General features: G+C 48.6%; 1 protein-coding gene across 2 annotated transcripts in view; it reads right to left on the bottom strand.

The window, feature by feature from the left end:
• Positions 1 to 4,164: 4,164 nt before the first annotated feature.
• The window catches only part of KREMEN1 (kringle containing transmembrane protein 1), a 34,768-nt gene continuing 21,049 nt past the window's right edge, over positions 4,165 to 17,883 (bottom strand). The window contains exons 4-9 of one of the 2 annotated variants that reach the window (XM_006762051.2): positions 16,748 to 16,872; positions 15,914 to 16,067; positions 11,894 to 12,226; positions 10,830 to 10,991; positions 9,692 to 9,776; positions 4,165 to 8,223 (exon numbers count right to left, since the gene is read on the bottom strand). In XM_006762051.2, the coding sequence (XP_006762114.1) occupies positions 8,055 to 8,223; positions 9,692 to 9,776; positions 10,830 to 10,991; positions 11,894 to 12,226; positions 15,914 to 16,067; positions 16,748 to 16,872 (1,028 nt within the window). In that variant the 3' untranslated portion in view covers positions 4,165 to 8,054. The remainder of the gene's footprint in view (positions 8,224 to 9,691; positions 9,777 to 10,829; positions 10,992 to 11,893; positions 12,227 to 15,913; positions 16,068 to 16,747; positions 16,873 to 17,883) is intronic. The other variant, XM_006762052.2, reaches the window with a different exon arrangement.

Here is a 17,883-nt window from a genome sequence, read left to right as displayed (position 1 = left end):
CCTGACTTTGGAGCGGGCTGAATCCTGGCCTTGCCCTCTACTGGCTGGGTCCCTTCTCTGAGCCTCCGTTCCCCAGGCCGGGCTGTCACGCGGATGAACTCAGCAATGTCTGTTGAGTGCTCAGTACAGGGTCTCACCCACATACTGGTAGGGGCTGCAGAAATGTTAGCTGCTGTTATTATTGCGATTACTATCCCCATCCTTGCACATTCAAAAGCTCTTTCCTCAGCTTGCCCCGGGGGCCCGTATAAAGCTGCCCCATATTAGGTTAAATATGAGGTTTGAATACCCCTCGAATGCTCTTGATCCGATTCATCTGTGGCACCAGCAACTAAGGCAAGTCCATGAAACAGTCACATGATCAGTGTGCAAAATAGCGGGCGCCCAGTTAAGTTTGTCAAAGTCCAGTGGCCTCATTTGAACAGGGACAATGGTAAACGTTCCTAAGAGTGAAATAAGTGAAATCTGAAACTTCTCAGTTGCAAAAGCCTGGGCTGTTTTAGATCTTTCTGTTTCCCCCCCCTGAGGAGGGAGCCTGGACCTCAGACTTGAATCTATTTTCCTCCTAAAATGCTCCTCTGTGAGGCCTGGTTCTCCAGCCCAGTCCTCCACAGCCAGCAGGTTCATGCCAGGGCCCAGTGTCCAGCGTCGGGAGGGCTGAGGCTGTCCTTGCCCCAGGGCTGTCCTGGAGACGGGCCCCCTAGACACGGGCTGGTCCACGGCCAGCCGAGCCCAGTGTTGCCAGGCCCCAGTTGCCGGGTGTAGTCCCATTCAGCAGGGGCCTGGTGGCTCCAGACAACAGCTGGAGACCAGAAATGAAGACTTCCAGCTACAAGCAAATGTTGCTGCTTCTTGAGGTTAAAATATTCTGTCCCCCAAGTTCCCCTTTCAGCCAAGCAAAAACAATCCCCCACAGGGACCCGACCCTGCCACAGAGGAACAAAAGCTCTCCAGTTCTCAGAGTCCCAGAGACTGGTCTGCAGTTTCAGGCTCACACAGCCCAGGGGGGAAGAGGAGATGATCATGTGATTTCCAAGCTTGGAGACAAGGTCACCCTTGTCCAGCCCTTTGCGTCTCCACAGGAAGAAGAGCCTTTGATTGCCTGACAAAGGACGCGGCTGATGCTGCCCTGGTGTGGGCTCCCCAGAGGGCGGGTGTTACAATGTCCAAATCTCTCAGGTTTCGGAAAACAAGGAGGTGAGGTTAAGGTGAGCGGTGCCCCAAGTCTGCGCAGATGGGTTTGGGGTGCTCTTCCTGGTCCTGCTTCAGGCAGGACAGCTGCACGTTCTGGCTGCATTTAGTTTTCTGCTGCAGGCTAAGCGGTCTCTACGAAATTTACTAGTGGGCCACCCCATATGTTTTCCACCAGCCATGAAAAAGATTTTCCTTCAGAATGTATTCGCACATGACATATCTGGTGAGGGGTTGATAACTAAACTGTATAAGGAACTCATACAACTCAGTAACGTAAAATAATCTATCCAATTAAAAAAATGGGCAGAGGACAGAAAAAACATTTCTCCAAAGACATACAGATGCCTACAGACATATGAAACAATGCTAAACTAATTATCAGGGACATGCAAATCAAAACCACAATAAGGTACCACCTCACACCTGTCAGAATGGCTATTATAAAAAAACCAATGAATAACGTGTTGGTGAAAACGTGGAGAAAAGAAAACCTTGTGCACTATTGATAGGACTGCCAATTGGTGCAGCCACTATGGAAAACAGTATGGAGATTCCTCCAAAAACCAAAAATGGATCTACCATGTTACCCAGCAATTCTACTTCTGGGTATTTATCCGAAAAGTTCAAAAAGATATATGCAGAGATTTACCAAATAGCTTATATGCATATATGTGTAACCCATGGATACAGACAATAGAGCAGTGAAGGGCTGAGGTGGGGCAGGAGCCAGTTGGAAGAGGGTAATGGGGGGAAAATGGGGGACATCTGTAAGATTCTCAATAATAAAGATAAATTAAAAAAAAGATATATGCACCTTTATGTTCATTGCAGTATCTTTTACAATAGCCAAAATATGGAAGCAACCTAGATGTCCATCGATAGATGAATGGATAAAGATGTGATACATACATACACACACACACACAATGGGAGTTTATTCAGCAATAAAAAAAGAATGAAATCTTGCTATTTGTGACATGGATAGAACTAGAGAGTCAGATGAAGAAAGACAAATACCACATGGCTTCACTTATATGTGGAATCTAAAACAACAACATGCAAATGAATAAACAACACATAACAAAAACAGCAGCCTCATAGAAACAGATTGAACTGATGGTTGCCAGAAGAGCGGAGGGTGTGTGTGTGTGGGGGGGGCGGGTAGGTAGAAAAGGTGAAGGGGAATACAGTTAGTAACACTGTGATAACTGCCTGGTGACAGGTGATTACTAGACTTAGTGTGAAGATCACATTGTAAAGTATATACATGTTCAATCACTATGCTGTACACCGAGAACTAATATAATATTGTATACCAACTATACGTAACATTTTACAAAGTCAAAAAGAGCTCCTGGGAAAGAGAGAAGGAAAGTTCAGAGAAGAGAAACACGTGAGTGAAGCTTTCAGGGGCCATCATATCGCAACAGCCACCGCAGGGCTGGGGCTGGCTGCTGTGGTGCAGGCCAAGGTCGGCTGGGGAGAGGACAGAAGGAAAGAGAGGACCATGAGCTCCATGTCCAGGTAAGGTGCCTGCCAGAGAACTATAGTAAGTCCTCACTTAACGTCGTTGATAAGTTCTTGGAAATTGCGACTCTACGTGAAGTATAATGAAACTAATTTCACCATAGGCTAATGGATATAAATAGGAGTCAGGTTCCTATGGCATATTTCTGCTCACAAAACATCACCAGACTTCTAAATAAAGACCTCTGAAAACATTTCTAGTATTAACCATTGAAATACGTGTGAGCTGTATCCTAGACACGTCTCCTTGTTCTTAACCCCCCACCTCTACTCTACAACAACAAGGCACAGCTACCATTTGCTGAAATGATACTAAGATAATAACTCATCACAACTCCGTGGGCAGGTACTGAATTGCCCCCATCTGACAGATGGGAAAGTAGGCACACAGGGCTGAGTCACTGGCCCAAGGTCATGTGATAAGCGGTGGGGTGGGGATGTGAGCCCAGACCCTGAGTACCAACCCCTGGCCCGAGGGTGTAGCCAGCTTACTCTCACCTGGTTCTCCCCTCCCTCCAGGGCTGGTTTGGGGCCTGGTCAGGTCGCCCGAGTCTCTCACTTGTGTACCTCCGAGGCTCTGATGGGCCTCCTCACCCTCGGTCTTACCCACTCCAATCTGTTTTTCCTAATGAAAGTGCCTATCCCTCTAAACTAGGACTCTGATGTCACTCCTCCACCGATACCCTCCGAAGCCTCCCTGTTTTACACTTCCTGGTCCCTCAGCAAATGAGTGGTGGGAGCGGAATCCTGTAGGCTGACTCTAGGGCTGTGCTCTCCACTACCACCCCACGCTGCTCTCTGAGCCCGTTTCCTCACTGGCGAAACAGGGCAGCAGTACCAGCAGAAAGGGCTGTCACGGTACGCACAGTGCCTGACAGGAGAGAGCTGGGCGCAGAGCGGGCAACTCACGGAGCGGGCAACTCACGGAGCTTCCGTTGGTGTTATTACAATGGAGGGTGGGCAGAGGAAGAGCTGGCTGCTCTGAGAGGCAAGACGAATTCCACCTGGGATAGTAACTACATGAGTGTTTTAGACATCTTCTCTCACTTCATCTTCATTACCTTCTGGGGCACAGATATTATTATATTTACAGGGAGGGAAACTGAGAAGTGGATTGACCACCTCAAGGTGGATTCAAACCTAAGTTTTTCTGAGTGCAGAGCCTCGTGCTCATCCTGAGAACCGCCCGTCTCACCGGGTGGCGTGCGGATTTGGAATTCCAACTCTTTCGAATCTTCCCAGCTGAAGATCACTGCGGGTCAGAGCTGCGGCGAGACCTGAGGGAACCTGGAGACACTTGGGAAAAACTGAGCCAACAGTGCAGCCTGGCATGGGCACAGGTTAGGAAAAGTGAGGGTCTCCCTGCACGCGACACCATTCTTGGAGTTGCGGGGGGGGGGGGGGGGGGGGGCGGCGCCCATAAAGACGACAAGACAGGGCCCATCCCATTTCTACAACAATGAGAATATTTATTTTCTCCAGGCAGTAAAAATAACATTTTTCTCTCTTTTGTAAAAGTTAAGTACCATTACATTCCATTTTCTTAAATAACAAAACCCCTAAAAATATATATTAAATTGTATACAGTGCGTCACACTTCATCTTATATTTTAAAATACATGATGTTTCTATTTTATTCTCAAAGTTGCATATTAAGAGCATATTTACAAATAAAGCCTTGTCATCCAAAGTCAAGATCCCCACAGGAAGGTGAGCCTGGACGTGGGCAGGTCTGGACGCTGCGTGACCCCTGCGATGGCAGCTCCCGCCGCGTGCTCCCGAAGACACATTCTTTCTGAAGCAGATGTGCCTCGGACTTCCTTCCACACCCCGCTTCCGTCTTGTTGAGTATGCTGGACTCACAAGACAGAGCCTGTGCAATGGGCACCCCCCTGGGTCTGCAGGCAGCGGGGGAGGCCCTTTCACCCCTGAGCCGGCCAGCCTGAGGGGAGGCAGCTGCGGCTGGAAGGTTTGAGAAATACCCCACGCCAGGGCAGCTAAGCTGAGAGACCTGGCCAGGAGGTAGAAGAGTGAGGAAGGTAAACAAAGACACCAGAGGAAACAAGTAAAAGGTTAAAAATTCCCAAGGTAGTAACAATAGCCGGCATCAAACCCCACATAGGAGATCTGCAACCCAAGAGGGTGCCAGTTGACGGGGCTATGGCGTGGAGCTGGCCTGCTCTGCGGGAGACCTGGGGTGGCCTCGGCAGGCAGGGGAGACTGGGATCTCTGAGGCCGTCCACTAAGTGCTGGTGAGGATTAAGTGCTCGACGGGACGCACAGAGGCTTGGCGACAGCCTGTGTGCCCGCGGGTGCTGGGATGGCCTGGCCGGATCCTCAGCTGGGTCAGGCGACTCCTGCTTGAGCTGACGATGGGGCGTGTGGGGAGGCCTTTCCCCACAGGTCTGGCCTGAGGTCCAGAATGGCGGCATTCACTAGTGCTTTGATCTTCGTGGGTTTCTGGTTGACTGGAATCTTGAGCTAGAGCCCACACTTCAGAAGTTACAGCATTCACCTTACCTCGCTTATTCCCAGAGGCCTTCTACCCTGTTCTGACATGGGGTGTGGGGGTAGGTACCCCGGGTTCATTCCTACTCCTTCTCTGCTCTGTAAGCAGCGACACATGGGGAAGAGCACGGGCACTGAGTGCCTTCTAGAGGGGCCAAGGGCACTGAAACACGGCGAAGGAAAGGGGAGGCAACAAGGGCAGTGGCCCTCCCTCATGGTGGGACATACACGGAGAGCCAGGGCCTGGCTACCAGCAGTGAACGGGAAGAGGAGGGCACGCAGGTCCTGAGGCACCCACTTGCAGCCTCCTCCACTCACCCACCTCAGGGCAGAGGCTGTGGACTGGATGCTTTCAGAGCCACTGCCCACGGTGGTCCCCAGAGCCCCCGCTTCCTGTTTCATCATCTTCCGCAATGTGATCTGTAATGGACTTTTCTCAGGGTCACCCTTTCCAATCACCTCCAACCCCATTCTTTCTCTCTTCTAGAGCAGTGTCTTAAAAGGCCAAGTGCCTCCTGGAGGCACACCTAACCTCTTGCTTTCTCAGCTGTTTACTTAGCCACAGGGGATCCTCTGTGGGGTGTTGCCGACAGGCTCCAACCAAGACATGGCCAGGCTGTGGCCAAGGAGTGTGTGGAGGGTCAGCCTGCGATGGTTTATGGCTCTCTTCCCCCATGCTGTCCTGAAGCTGGTTTGGGATTCCCGTGGCCCCTCCCTGGGCAGTAAGTTGATCCTGGAGGCACTGGGCTGCTCCAGGACCGGCTGGAAGGAGAGCACTGGGGCATCACCAGCGCTTCCAGGATCTCTGAGAAAGGGCTGATCCTGCTGCCGCTCAGACAACACACTGGCTTGGGGCTTGGCCCCTGTGACCAGTGTGAGGTGAGCAGGGCGGGCGGGCGGCTCCCAAGGCCAGTGACCAGAGTAAGTCTTAGGCAGCCGCGCTGCCTGTTGGCTGGGCGAACCCTTTGCCAAATCCCACATTCCCTTGGATGTGGGTGTATTCACAGCTCAGGGCCCTTTGTTACTGCACACCTGACACTTGTGTTTGAGAGGAGATTCCTCAAATGCCAGGAATAGCTTGGAAGGGAGACTGCACATGCCAGTATATTTCTGGTGGTCCTTGATGGGACAGACTTCTGTCTCCAGACCCCGGGTCTGCGGACAGCTGCTCCCGGGAAACGGCCTTTCCAGATCAAAGCGTGAAGACAGCATCAAGCAGCCCCATGCTTGTGGTGGGTCTCACGTGGTGCCTGGAGCAACGCCCCTCCCCCCCTTACTCCCTGTGGACACACGGCCCTGTTCCCCCTCTGAAGGCCCCTCTGCCTCCAGCTCCTGGCATCTCTCCTGGTTGCCAAGTGTCACTTCTCCCTGTGGATACCTCCCCGCTGCCCCGCTTTTCTGGCAGCAGCCAGTTTCAGACGGGTTGCCAACGTGGCAGAACCCCAGGAAGGGCCATGGCAGGCAGTGGCTCAGGGACTTGGGGAAACTCGGCAAAGTGCTGCAAAGAGGGAACCTGGGAGGCCAGAGGCACAGCAAGGCCCAAGGCCCAAGTGCCGGAGGGAGAGTCATGTTCTGACCAAGGCGCAGACCTGGCCTTCAGAGGCCCAGGCTGCTCTTCTCACTGCTGCTGACAAAGCCTGCTTGTGGGTGGTGGGCACTTCTAAACCGGAGAGGCACTGATTCTCACAACCAGGGGCAGGGTCGTGTGGGATCAGGGGTAAGAGCTCTCTCTCTCCCCACCAAGCCATTCCGTTCCCGTAGAAGGGGCAGAGAGGGCCGCAGAGAACATGGGCGCAGTGAGGGGTTTTTGTCTTCTTTCACAATGAGGGACAGCTGAAGGGGGACTGTGGCACCATGTCTTCCATAATGCTGCCCAGATGCTAAGCCATGAGATTCATATTCCTGTTTCTGAACTGAGCTTAGAGTCAGCTTAGAGAATCATGGAGAGATGAGGGCCTGGCTCAGGTGCCACAGGACCACCAGCCGTTTGGGGCAAGGCCAGACAAATCCAATCCCACAAGAAGTTACTGAGCACCTAGACAAGCTTTCAGGGAAGTCACATGTGTGAATAAATCATGGATGCTTTATACGACCACTCCACAAGCTTGTTCTGTTGGTCACCAGCTATGGGAAGAAGCCCAAATGTGGGAGGCTTCAGGTTTGACATGAATGGGGGTCAGAAGACCTCATTCTCCGGCTGTCAAAGACTGAGGAGGCCTTTTCTCATCCAGCGCCCAGAGAGCAAAGCCCGAGTCAGCACAGAGCATGAGCCCTTTTAGGGCTTTGGGGATGCTAATACCCAGGAGTAGAGGACCAGGCCAACCCTCAAGAGAACTTCGGAATTCTCTGCCTGGCCTTCTTCTAAACCACAAAGACCAGGAGAAAGTGATCTATGTGTGGAAAAAAACAGAGAAGAAGCAAGCAAGACTCAAGGCACACTACACTTACCCACCACCTGACAGTCATCTAGAATATACCTGAACCCAGTGCTGGACACAACCATCTTTGTCATCTCAGCCCCAGAGTCCTGACACCCCCATTCCAGGATCAGACACACACACACACACACACACACACACACACACACACACACGAGGGCCAGACCCTGGGACGTTGAGTTTCTCTCTTAAGTGCAGCTGATGAAGCAGGACGAACCCAGGCTACACCTGCCCCTGCAGCAGGGCGCCCCTTCCCAGTCCATTGGCAGGTGCCTCTGAAGAGGCCGAGGGAGAGGCAGGGAAGAGTTCATCAGAGGAAACCACAGGAGAGGTGGTCCCTGTGGCCTTGACTCAGAGGAACCTCCTGTCCTGGGCATGGGGGAGCTTTTAGTCACTCACAAGAGGATTACGGTCATCTTGTTGACTCTGACCCTTGAGCTTCTTCTTAAAGATGGAAATGGAAGTAGAAGGCTTATAGAAAATGCTCCAGATTTCTCCTGATGTCCCTGGTTGACGACAATCCCTAAGGTCCCCTGAAGCAGGAACACGATGTGATCTGTCAAACAAAAAGAACCTAAGAGTTCTTCCTGCCCAGTAGAACAAAGCAGCCCAAACAATCTATGTCGCATGAGAGACCTGTACCTATGAAATGGGACGCTCGGTGAAGGCAGGTCACGGGAAAGACCTAAGTGCTGCTTTTAGGGATCTGAAGGACTATTGTGCCGATGAAATGCGTCCTGTGGGGTGGGAGTGCAGCGGGGCAGATTCCAGCTCAGTTTAACAAAGAACTTGCTAACTCGCAGAATTATTTCAATCTGGAAAGGGCTGTCCTGAGACATTGCATTTTCAAATTCATTTTTTTAAAAATAGAAGAATGCTTTCTTCAAATTACATTTATCAAGTTAAAACGGGACAAAGGCGGAACTACTCTGCAGGATTGGGTCCTGCCTCAGCACCAATGCTGCGTGGCAGGGAAGCTGCAGAGGGGCTCCAGGGTCAGGTAGGAGCCAGATATGCACTTTAGGGCCGTGAGCTGCTGGGCCCTATAGGAAGCCTCCTGCTCTCCTGCTATTGTGGTAGACACGTGTTCAGGCCTGTACCGAGAGGCTTCCAGAACATGTAAATTGTGCCTAAAAATATATATATATATATGGCATGTGAGTGGGCTCAGTAAACAATAATGACACTGTTTCCACTGAAAAATGTAAAGCGCAGGGTGGAGAGGCGTGTGGGTGGTCCCAGTCTGACCACAGCCTTCAGAGGGCAATGGAGGAGCCGTCACTTAATGTAGAAACGCCTGTGGCTGAGGGCTAGTGAGAAGGTCAGGGAAAAGTGGCTTTCACTGGACACCAACATTCAGGAAGGCCTTGAAATGCAGACAGCCTATATATCAATTATATCTCAAAAAAAAAAAAAAAAGTCCAGAAAAAATTAGAAAGGGCCCCCTCTGTAAACACACAAACTTCAGTAACCCCTTTCCCGGAAGGAAGAACTGCTAAACCTGAACAGCAAAATAAAGGAGGAAAATTTTTTTTTTTTCCAAATGGTCAGAATTGAAGGATGAAGCTTTCGTGAGCTTCTTAAATAACTGCCTTAAAATGACTATTAAGAATAGTTAATAAATGTTAGATTCTCCTCCTAAGAATGTTTCGGTTTCTACAAGGCACTGGGAAATATGCCTGGTACCATCCCAGCAATCTCTATTCCTGCATCAAGATCTCTTCAAGGCTAGCACAAGGCAAAACATAGAAATTGTTGTTTTTTATGCCCAGGTTGTCTCAATCCCCCTTGAAACTGTTATCATTTGGACACAGTAGCAAACACAGTCACTCGGACCTTAGTGAAACTTGTCCAGTTGTACATCTCACTCTCGAGAGAATGCGGACTATCACTGTTATATGTTCCCTACGACTGAGGGCTCTGGGTCATGTTCTGCTGTCACGCTTTCACCCAGACAAACGAAGCTCGTAGAAAAGGAGCTCTGAGCCTTCGCTCGTGGAATTGGGCAGCTCCATCGTACTTACCTGAACGTGACGTGCAGCAGGATCTTTGCTACGATGGCTGTGACTGTGAGGATGAGGAGAGTTGCCAGGCCATACACTGTCCATCCTGCAAAAGACAGGGCCCATCAGACCTGCTTGAGCTCAGTTTTCAGAAGGAAGCCCTGAGGCTGGCAGCTCAGAGACGCAGGTCTGGCCAAGGAGCTCCCTGCAAGTGGGAAAAACGACCAAACGCAGCTAAGCGCCAGGCCGCATGGAGGCCAGCCTTCTGAGCACCTCGCCTGGCTTTGGGCTCCCTCTTGGAGAGAGGCAGGCGATGTGGTCCAAGATGCACTGGACTCAGTCAGAAATGATGGTGTACATTCTGTCTCTATTACCGGATCCACTGTGCACCCACAAATGAGTTACATAGACTCTGTGGGCCTCGGTTTCCTCGCCTGAGGAATGAGATGTGTGACCAGTGAAATCCTATCGGGATTCACAAACAAATGACGTGGGGCAAGCACTAGAGAGGCTCTCTGCCCTGACCTTCTATGGAGGGTCCTGCGGGGGACCTGGAGAACAGTCTGAAAATCTCTAGCCTAGGTAATTGCTAACAATACGCTGCAGCTCTATCAGCTCACAAAGTCCCCAATTTCCTTGGCAGAAAAGAGAGAATGGAAGTCTGTACCCAACCAAGTTAAACCACAAGACCATTACCCACTCTCTATCCTTCTCCTGCATGACTTTTCTCCCTAGCTCTTATCACTATCTGACTTTTTATTTTGCTTCTTGTCGTTTCTTCCTATTTATAAACCACTGGGGGGAAAAGTTATTCAGTTAATTGTATAGTCCAGTGCCTAGAATAGCATCTGGTACCATTAAAGCACTTATGTATCTTTTGAACGAATGAATGAGTAAGTAGAGCTCCTGAAATTGCCAATTTAGGGAGCAACACTTGGGGTTCTAGAAAGATATTCTCAATGTGAGAAAACACTGGACTAGCTGATTAACCATAACGTACAAAAGGCACACATGTTGTCTCTATGGAGGTGAGCACTTTTCCTTAAGGACTAAGGAGTCAAGCTAATGAGAACATGTCCCTCAAAGGCCATGTAACTGCCAAGGACACTGCCTTCAAGCTCTGTGGCTCCCACCCCCTTTGATGGTGTCCGGGAACTGCTACCTGGGACGGTCTGTGGTGGGTGGCTGGGGCTGGTGGTGATGACGTAGAGGACTTTGGAGGACCGGGCAGCACTGATGCTGAGGTTTGCCTGCTCCGTGATCACCTCGGCCAACGTCTGGTTGGCGGTGGGCCTCTCCTGTGGTGGTTCTTCCTTAACAGCTGGAAGATCAAAAGGAATGAACTGGGGGAAAGCTGATAAGGAAAATGAGGAACTAGGGAGGAGGAAGCACTGGTTCTATAGTGGAGCTCCTGGTTAGTAGAAAGGCTGTTTTCTCTGATCCAATTCTGGATGTAATCCTCTCTATTGGCCTCCACGCAGAACCTACCAGGCTCTGGCCCTGAAGAAGGCAGAAGGAATGCACTGTCAACTTCTAATCATCTGACCGGTCTGTCTGTGGACACCTGAGAACGCTTTATCATTTCCTACCTTGTGCCTTTGCAGCTATGGCTCCTTCTGCCTGGAAAGCCCTAGTCTTTTCTATCTGTGGACCCAAATCCTCCCTGTTCTCCAAGACTGGCCCACCTGTGGGGTGGCCTCCTCCCTCGGACTCCCTGTAGCACACACTGAGTGAACTCTTCTTGAGGCCCTTGACATCTAAGACAAAGATCAGGTCTTAGACACCCTGTGTTTCTCATGTGCTGGCAAAGATATGTGCCTGGAACACATATGCCCACATTAGAGACATAGAGTGGGGCTTCACCTCAGGATTTAAAGAAAGATGGGAAACCAATCTTCTGTGGGTGGCTTGGGTCCTGAGAGACAGGGTGATGGACCAAATGACCTCCTTAGAGCCTTCCAATTCTATCCGCCTCAGTTCTTTCTTTTGGTTGTTCTTTTAACCCTCCATGGAAACTGTCATTAGGACTACTAACATGGAAAACATGTACAGGTTTCACCTCTTTTCTGTATCATGAAACATATACAAGTTATGAAATGGGAGGGGGGAAACCCGTAAGTTAAGTCAGTAGCTCCTGATTAAGACCTCCCAGGAAGAACTGCCCAAGCTCCACAGGTCACCAGGGTGTGCAAGAGGAGCCAGAGACACACAGGAAAGTCTTACCTTGGTATAAGACAGCAAATCCCTGGGCCTGATTGATGCGATCAGAGAAGAAATACAAAATGACAAAATCCAGGGAGACATTAAAGGACAAAGGTGGGCGGTTCCTTCCATTGAAACGGACCAGGACTTGGTGGGTGTAGCCGTCCAGCAGCTCCACCATGTCTGCGGAATCCCTGATGTCAAATAAGGTGAAGTTGAAGTGGATGTGGGAGGCTCCCGGGACCCGAATGGTCCAGTAGCAGACCCTCCCTGTGGCGTAGGTGTCAGGGAAGTCAGGGGAATAGACTACAGAAGTCATGGCTGAGTAATTCCCACCGCAGGCGCCAACGAGAGCTGTGGGAGACAAAAGGACACGGCCCTCAGCCTGAGCTCAGCCAAAGGGCTCACTTTCTAACTAGTTACAACCAATTCTTCTGAACTTCTGAACGTGATCCAGTTTAGGACATTGCTTTTAGTCTAGAAAGCCAGACTGTCTTCTGTTTCGGGATCAAGTCACCAAATGAATCACTTAAACCCTGAACAAATGACTGTGGAAGCTTTTTTTTTTTTTGCCCAGGAGACCTTAGAATTAGAACACAGCACAGTGGTGTGGCCTAGGTGGGGGCCAGGCTGGAGTCAGAGAGTCTGGGTTTGGGACCAGCTGGGCCATGTGATCCTTCACTTCCAGGCCTCTCACGTCTTTCAGTCTTGAGGTTGGAGAGACCACCACCTGCTCCTGTATCACATGAATGTGTGAGGACAGATGAGATAAAACAGTGGGCCCTCTTGCAGGGGAGGCACTCCGTGAGGTAAAGCCGTGAAAAAGCAGGGCCTTACAGCACTGGGGCATCCCTGACACCTCAGAGGATCGACGCACACGACGGTCCACACGAGAGCTGACTTCTGCCTGGGGGGACTCACTCGGTCTGATCACTGTGTCGGCACTGAGTTCTCTGGACTCCATTTTTGATTTGCAGGTTCCAGGAAGGGGATACAACCACTTGACCGTATCTTATGTGGTGAAGTATAAATAAGGTCCTGGATGTGAACGTCCTTGAGAGGGAGTGTGGGGCTGGGATTTACAAAGCTTTGGGGGAGTTCCACTTCCCGTTAGGATGTAGAAAGCAGTAAGAGGATGCTTTCATCCAAACAATGAAAAAAGCTCAAAACTTTTATCAGCCTGTCAGAAAGCTGAGGTCTGAAGACAAAGGAAATTTAATTCTAAACAGCAAGAAGCCCCTCCAAGGAGAGTCGGACCACACCAAAGTGTTTCGTCTTTGACAGAGCAAGAGGAAGAGGTAGCCACCACAGAAGCAAGTAAGAAGCAAGCAGCTAAATTTTAACAACCCCCTAAAGGCTGAGTGTGGGCTAGCCTCTCAGTCTGGAGCCCCAGACACAACAGGGGTCTGCACTTAGTTGCAGGCAATTCTGGGCAGGCCCAGCCAACACCCACCACAACCCCCTCCCAAAGGAAGCACAGCCTTAGGCTGCTGGGAGAGGGGCAGCAAACCTTCTTGCTCCCAGAGCCGGAGTAGAAACAAAACCTGTTTGCGCCTGGGGAAAGGGAGTAGGAAACTCTCTCCTTCCTGCCAAAGTAACCAGGCAAAGATCTGCTTCTGGGAGAAGAGCAGAGGCAAAAGCCACCAACCCCAGGTTGCCCTGAGCCCAGGATTCTGCACCAATGAAAGCAGGGCAGGAAACGGTCTCCTTCCCAAGAGCCACCGCTGATGCAAGGAAGTGGTTAGCTGCCAGGGAGAGGGGGGCAGTGCAGGGATGCTGAAAAGGTTCCACCCTATGTCCTAAGACTGAGGATGCACAGTAAGACCAAGACATCACGCCACCCCTTGACCTCACAGAGCATAGCACCAAGTAACAGGCAATAGCACTGAGGGAGGGGAAGACCCCCTGGGTGGCATAGGCATGTAGCAACTACCCAAAGCTGAGGGTGGGACAGGAACACTGAAGAAGCCCACTGGCATCCCAGGCTCCACACGAAGCACAGGGAACAGCAGCTCATCACTGAAGGGATCTGAAACCTGATGTGCATTGAAGACAATGAGAGAAGCAAGAAAATCCAAACCCAGCTCACCACCGACAAAGGCTCAGTCCCCACACTGCACAGGCCTGCCCTCTTCCAGGGGTAAGTTCTACTGACCTCAGCCCCTGCCGTTCTTTTGCACATCGTGTATGGCATTCAATAAAATGTTACAACACACACATAAAAGCAAGCAAAAAAGAAAGAGGTGGAAAAAGACTAATTGTCAAGAGATAAAACATCTGTTGCAAACCTAAAATGAATATAATGTCAATCATATCTCAATTTTTAAAAAAGAGAGAGAAGACAATCCACAGAACCAGACTCAATGATGACCCAGACATTAGAACTACCAGACTACATGATTAATAGAGAAGGATCTAGTGGAAAAGATGGAGCATATGCTTGAACAGACTGGAAATTTCAGCAGAGATAGGAAATCTATATAAAAGAGTCAAATGTAAATGCTAGAAATAAAACAAACCATTATCAGAGATAAAAAATCCCTTTGATGAGCTTATAAACAGACTAAACAAAGCTGAGGAAAGAATAAAATAATATGAAAATAGGTCAATAGAAATTATCCAAAATGAGAGAAAAAAAATAAGTGAAAAAGGCAAAACAGCACCAGCTGTGGGATAATATCAAATGGTCTAACAATATGTAATTGGAGTCCCAGAAAGAAAAGAAAAAGAGAACAAGGCAGAAGAAATATTTGCAGAGAAAATACATGGCTAAGAATGCTCCAAGGTCAATGAAAAGTAATCGAAGAATCTCACCAAACTCCAAGCAAATAAATTAAAAACATTAAGAAAAACCATACCTAGACGTATCATAACTAATGTTGAAAACAAAGATAAAACCCGGAAAGCAGGCAGAAGGGAAAGCCTATATATAGGGGAACAAAACTGGAGCAGACATCTCTAGAAACGATGCAAGCCACAAACAAAGAAGAAATATTTTTTTAAGTACTAAAAGAAGGAAACCTGTCAGCACAGAATTCAATATCCAGCAGAAACATTTTTCAAGAGTGAAGGCGAACTGACTTTCTCAAACAAAAGCTGAGAGTGACCACTGACAGCAGACTGGCATTAGGGAAAATGCTAAGGAAACTTCTTTAGGCCACATGGAATAACAAAATGTGTGACCTGATGTGTCTGGTTCATCACGTGGTAGCACGTGTCAGTTCTTCATTTCATTTTTCATTTTATTATGTTATTTTTTAAAAAATTTAAATTGATTTTGAGAGAGGGAGAGAGATACATCACTCAGTTGCCTCCCATATGTGCCCAAACCGGGGGGAATGAACCCATAACCTAGGTATGTGCGCTGACTGGGAATTAAACCTGAGACCTTCCAGTGCATGGGACGATGCTCCAACCAACCAAGCCACATCAACCAGAGCAAGAGGATCTTTTAAAAAAACAAAAAAATCAAACAAACAAGAGAGGCCCTGGCCGGGTAGCCCGGTTGGTTAGAGCATAATTTCGATATGCCAAGGTTGTGGTGTCGATCCCCGGTCAGGGCACACACAAGTAACCAATGAATGCATAAATAAGTGGAACAACAAATTGATGTTTCTCTCTCTCCTTTCATCTCTCTAAAATAATCGATTTACACACACACACATACACACACACACACACAAGAGGATCTTAAAGCTAATACTGAGTAATTATATCAGTGTTTACATCAAATTGGAAAGGTTATCTTTCCAATTGTCTTTCCAGGTTGTCTAAGTATCTCCCAATAGGCCATGTCTCTCCAGCACATGACACAACTCATTAATTACTTGTTAAATGAATGTCTTCCTTTCTAGGACAGGGGCTGAGTCTTCTTGTTCAGCGCTGTATGGCAGGGCCTGGTCAGTGCCTGGCCTGCAGTAGGTGCTTAACAAGTATCACCAAGTGAATAAAATAATACATGGGAAGAAGTGGGGGGCAGGCTTGTTCCCCGGGCCCAAGGGTTCCTGTGTCTTCAACAGTGACAGGCACAGGCATACTCACTGTCAAAGAGGATGATCCGGCCATCGCCACCGCAGAGCTGGGTTTGATCCCCGAAGCAGACGCTGTTGCACTCAGTACTGGCTACCTCCCCATACTTCCAGTAATCCGGATTGTTTCCACAGAAGCAAGCATAGCCTGACTCCATCCCAGCAAACTACCACAACAGAGAAGCAGGACTCGGTAAGTGTCAATCAGGGATGTCAAGTGAACTGAAGGATCCTGGCAAGGTTGGTCCCCAGAAAGCAGCCAGCCTCATCTTCCCAGCCCACCCTTCCCCTGGGACCTCTCCTTGTCCCATTCTTACAACAGGTCATTACACACCGAGAGAGGGAAGAGTAAGAGAGAAAAGGAAAGGGAAGGAAGGAAATGAAACAACCTAATTTTCTTATTTTTTTGATATAACAAACAATAGCATTATTGAATCTTAATGGCCAACAAATGAATTTCAGATAGAGGAATGGAGAGGAAGAAAATATTTTGGACTGGTGTCCAGGCTGGGCCCCTGAATTTATCAAGGAAGCACCCACTCCCTTGGTTTATTCCCAGATCGCCCACAGAGCCAGAGATGTTCCTACTCGTAACACACACGGGCATAAGGAAATAAGTAACTCTGTCAGAAGTCAACTAGGGATGCAGATATTGGGGTTTTTCAGTCTTTGGACAAGAGAACTGCCTCATACTCCTCATTCCCAAGCCCCACTCTTCCTCCAACTTCTCCTTGGCGGAAAAACAGAGTTGTATGGCTTCACAGGTTATATTTCAAAAACTTATATATAGTTTAAAGTTTTACATCTTTACCTTGTTTCTATAGATATATAGTCACAGAGCAGTTACCTTGAACCTCTGACTCCGACAAAAACTGATGCAGGTTTGTATGGTAAGTTTGTTAGATGTTTTACTGGCGCCAGTTAGAGGAGGTGGGTTTCCATGATCCTTGTAGCAGCCAAGGTTTCCAGGCACTGTAGAAAAAAGAAAAACAAAAGAATTTCACAACATCTGGCTGTGAAACAACAAGAAGGAAAAGTGTTTTGTGCCAGGTACTTTCATCTCAGCCAATATTTCCACTCCTAAGGCACAATAAATAACAAGTAACAAACTTTAAAAATGGAAGCCTAGTGTCTTCTGCTAAATGCCACGCTTCTGTTTTATTTTGAAGAACTAGAAATACTTTCCTAAAAATAGAAGCTACAATATATAAACTGTTTCAGAATCACTAGAGATCAGGAAAATCCCTTGGAAGCCCATCGTCCTATGCCTTGTACCTCCCCTTGTTCCTTAAAAAGCGCCACAATGGGTTTCCTCAAGATCCTTGGTAAGTGTATTAGTTTCCTATTGCTAAGGGAACAAATTACCACAAACCTAGTGGCTTAAAACAGCATAGATTCATTATCTTACAGTTCAGGAGGTCAGAAGTACTAAATGGGTCTTATGGGGCTAAAATCAAGTGACAGCTGATTTTCCCTCTGGAGGCTCCAGGGGAGAGCCTCTGTTCCTTGCCTTTTCCATCTCCTAGAAGCTGCCTCTATTCCTTGGCTTGTGGCAGCACCATTCCAGCCTCCGTTTCCATCATCACATCACCTTCTCTGACTCTGATCCTCTGCCTCTCTGTTATAAGGACCTGTATGATTACATGAGACCTTACCTAGATAATTCAGGATAATCTCTCCATCTCAAAATTCTTAACTTAATCATACCTGCAAAGTCCCTTATGCCCTGTAAGGGATTACATAGACATTTTTTTTGGGGGGGGGGCATTATTTGGCTTATCACAGTAAACATTTAGTGTTTCACAATCACACAATCAGTTTGTTTGGTCTAGTAGAAAAAGCTGTATCTGACAATAAAGAAACCTGAATATATCAACTGTGGTAGACAGCTTTCAAGATGGTCCTCAATGACTCCCACCTCCTGGTGGTCATGCCCTTGTGTAATCCTCTTCCCTTGAGTGTGGGTTGGACTAGTGACTTGCT

Source organism: Myotis davidii, unplaced genomic scaffold (assembly GCF_000327345.1).
Source record: "Myotis davidii unplaced genomic scaffold, ASM32734v1 scaffold478, whole genome shotgun sequence".
In the NCBI taxonomy this organism is placed as follows: domain Eukaryota; kingdom Metazoa; phylum Chordata; class Mammalia; order Chiroptera; family Vespertilionidae; genus Myotis; species Myotis davidii.
This window is presented reverse-complemented; position numbering and strand designations above follow the sequence as displayed.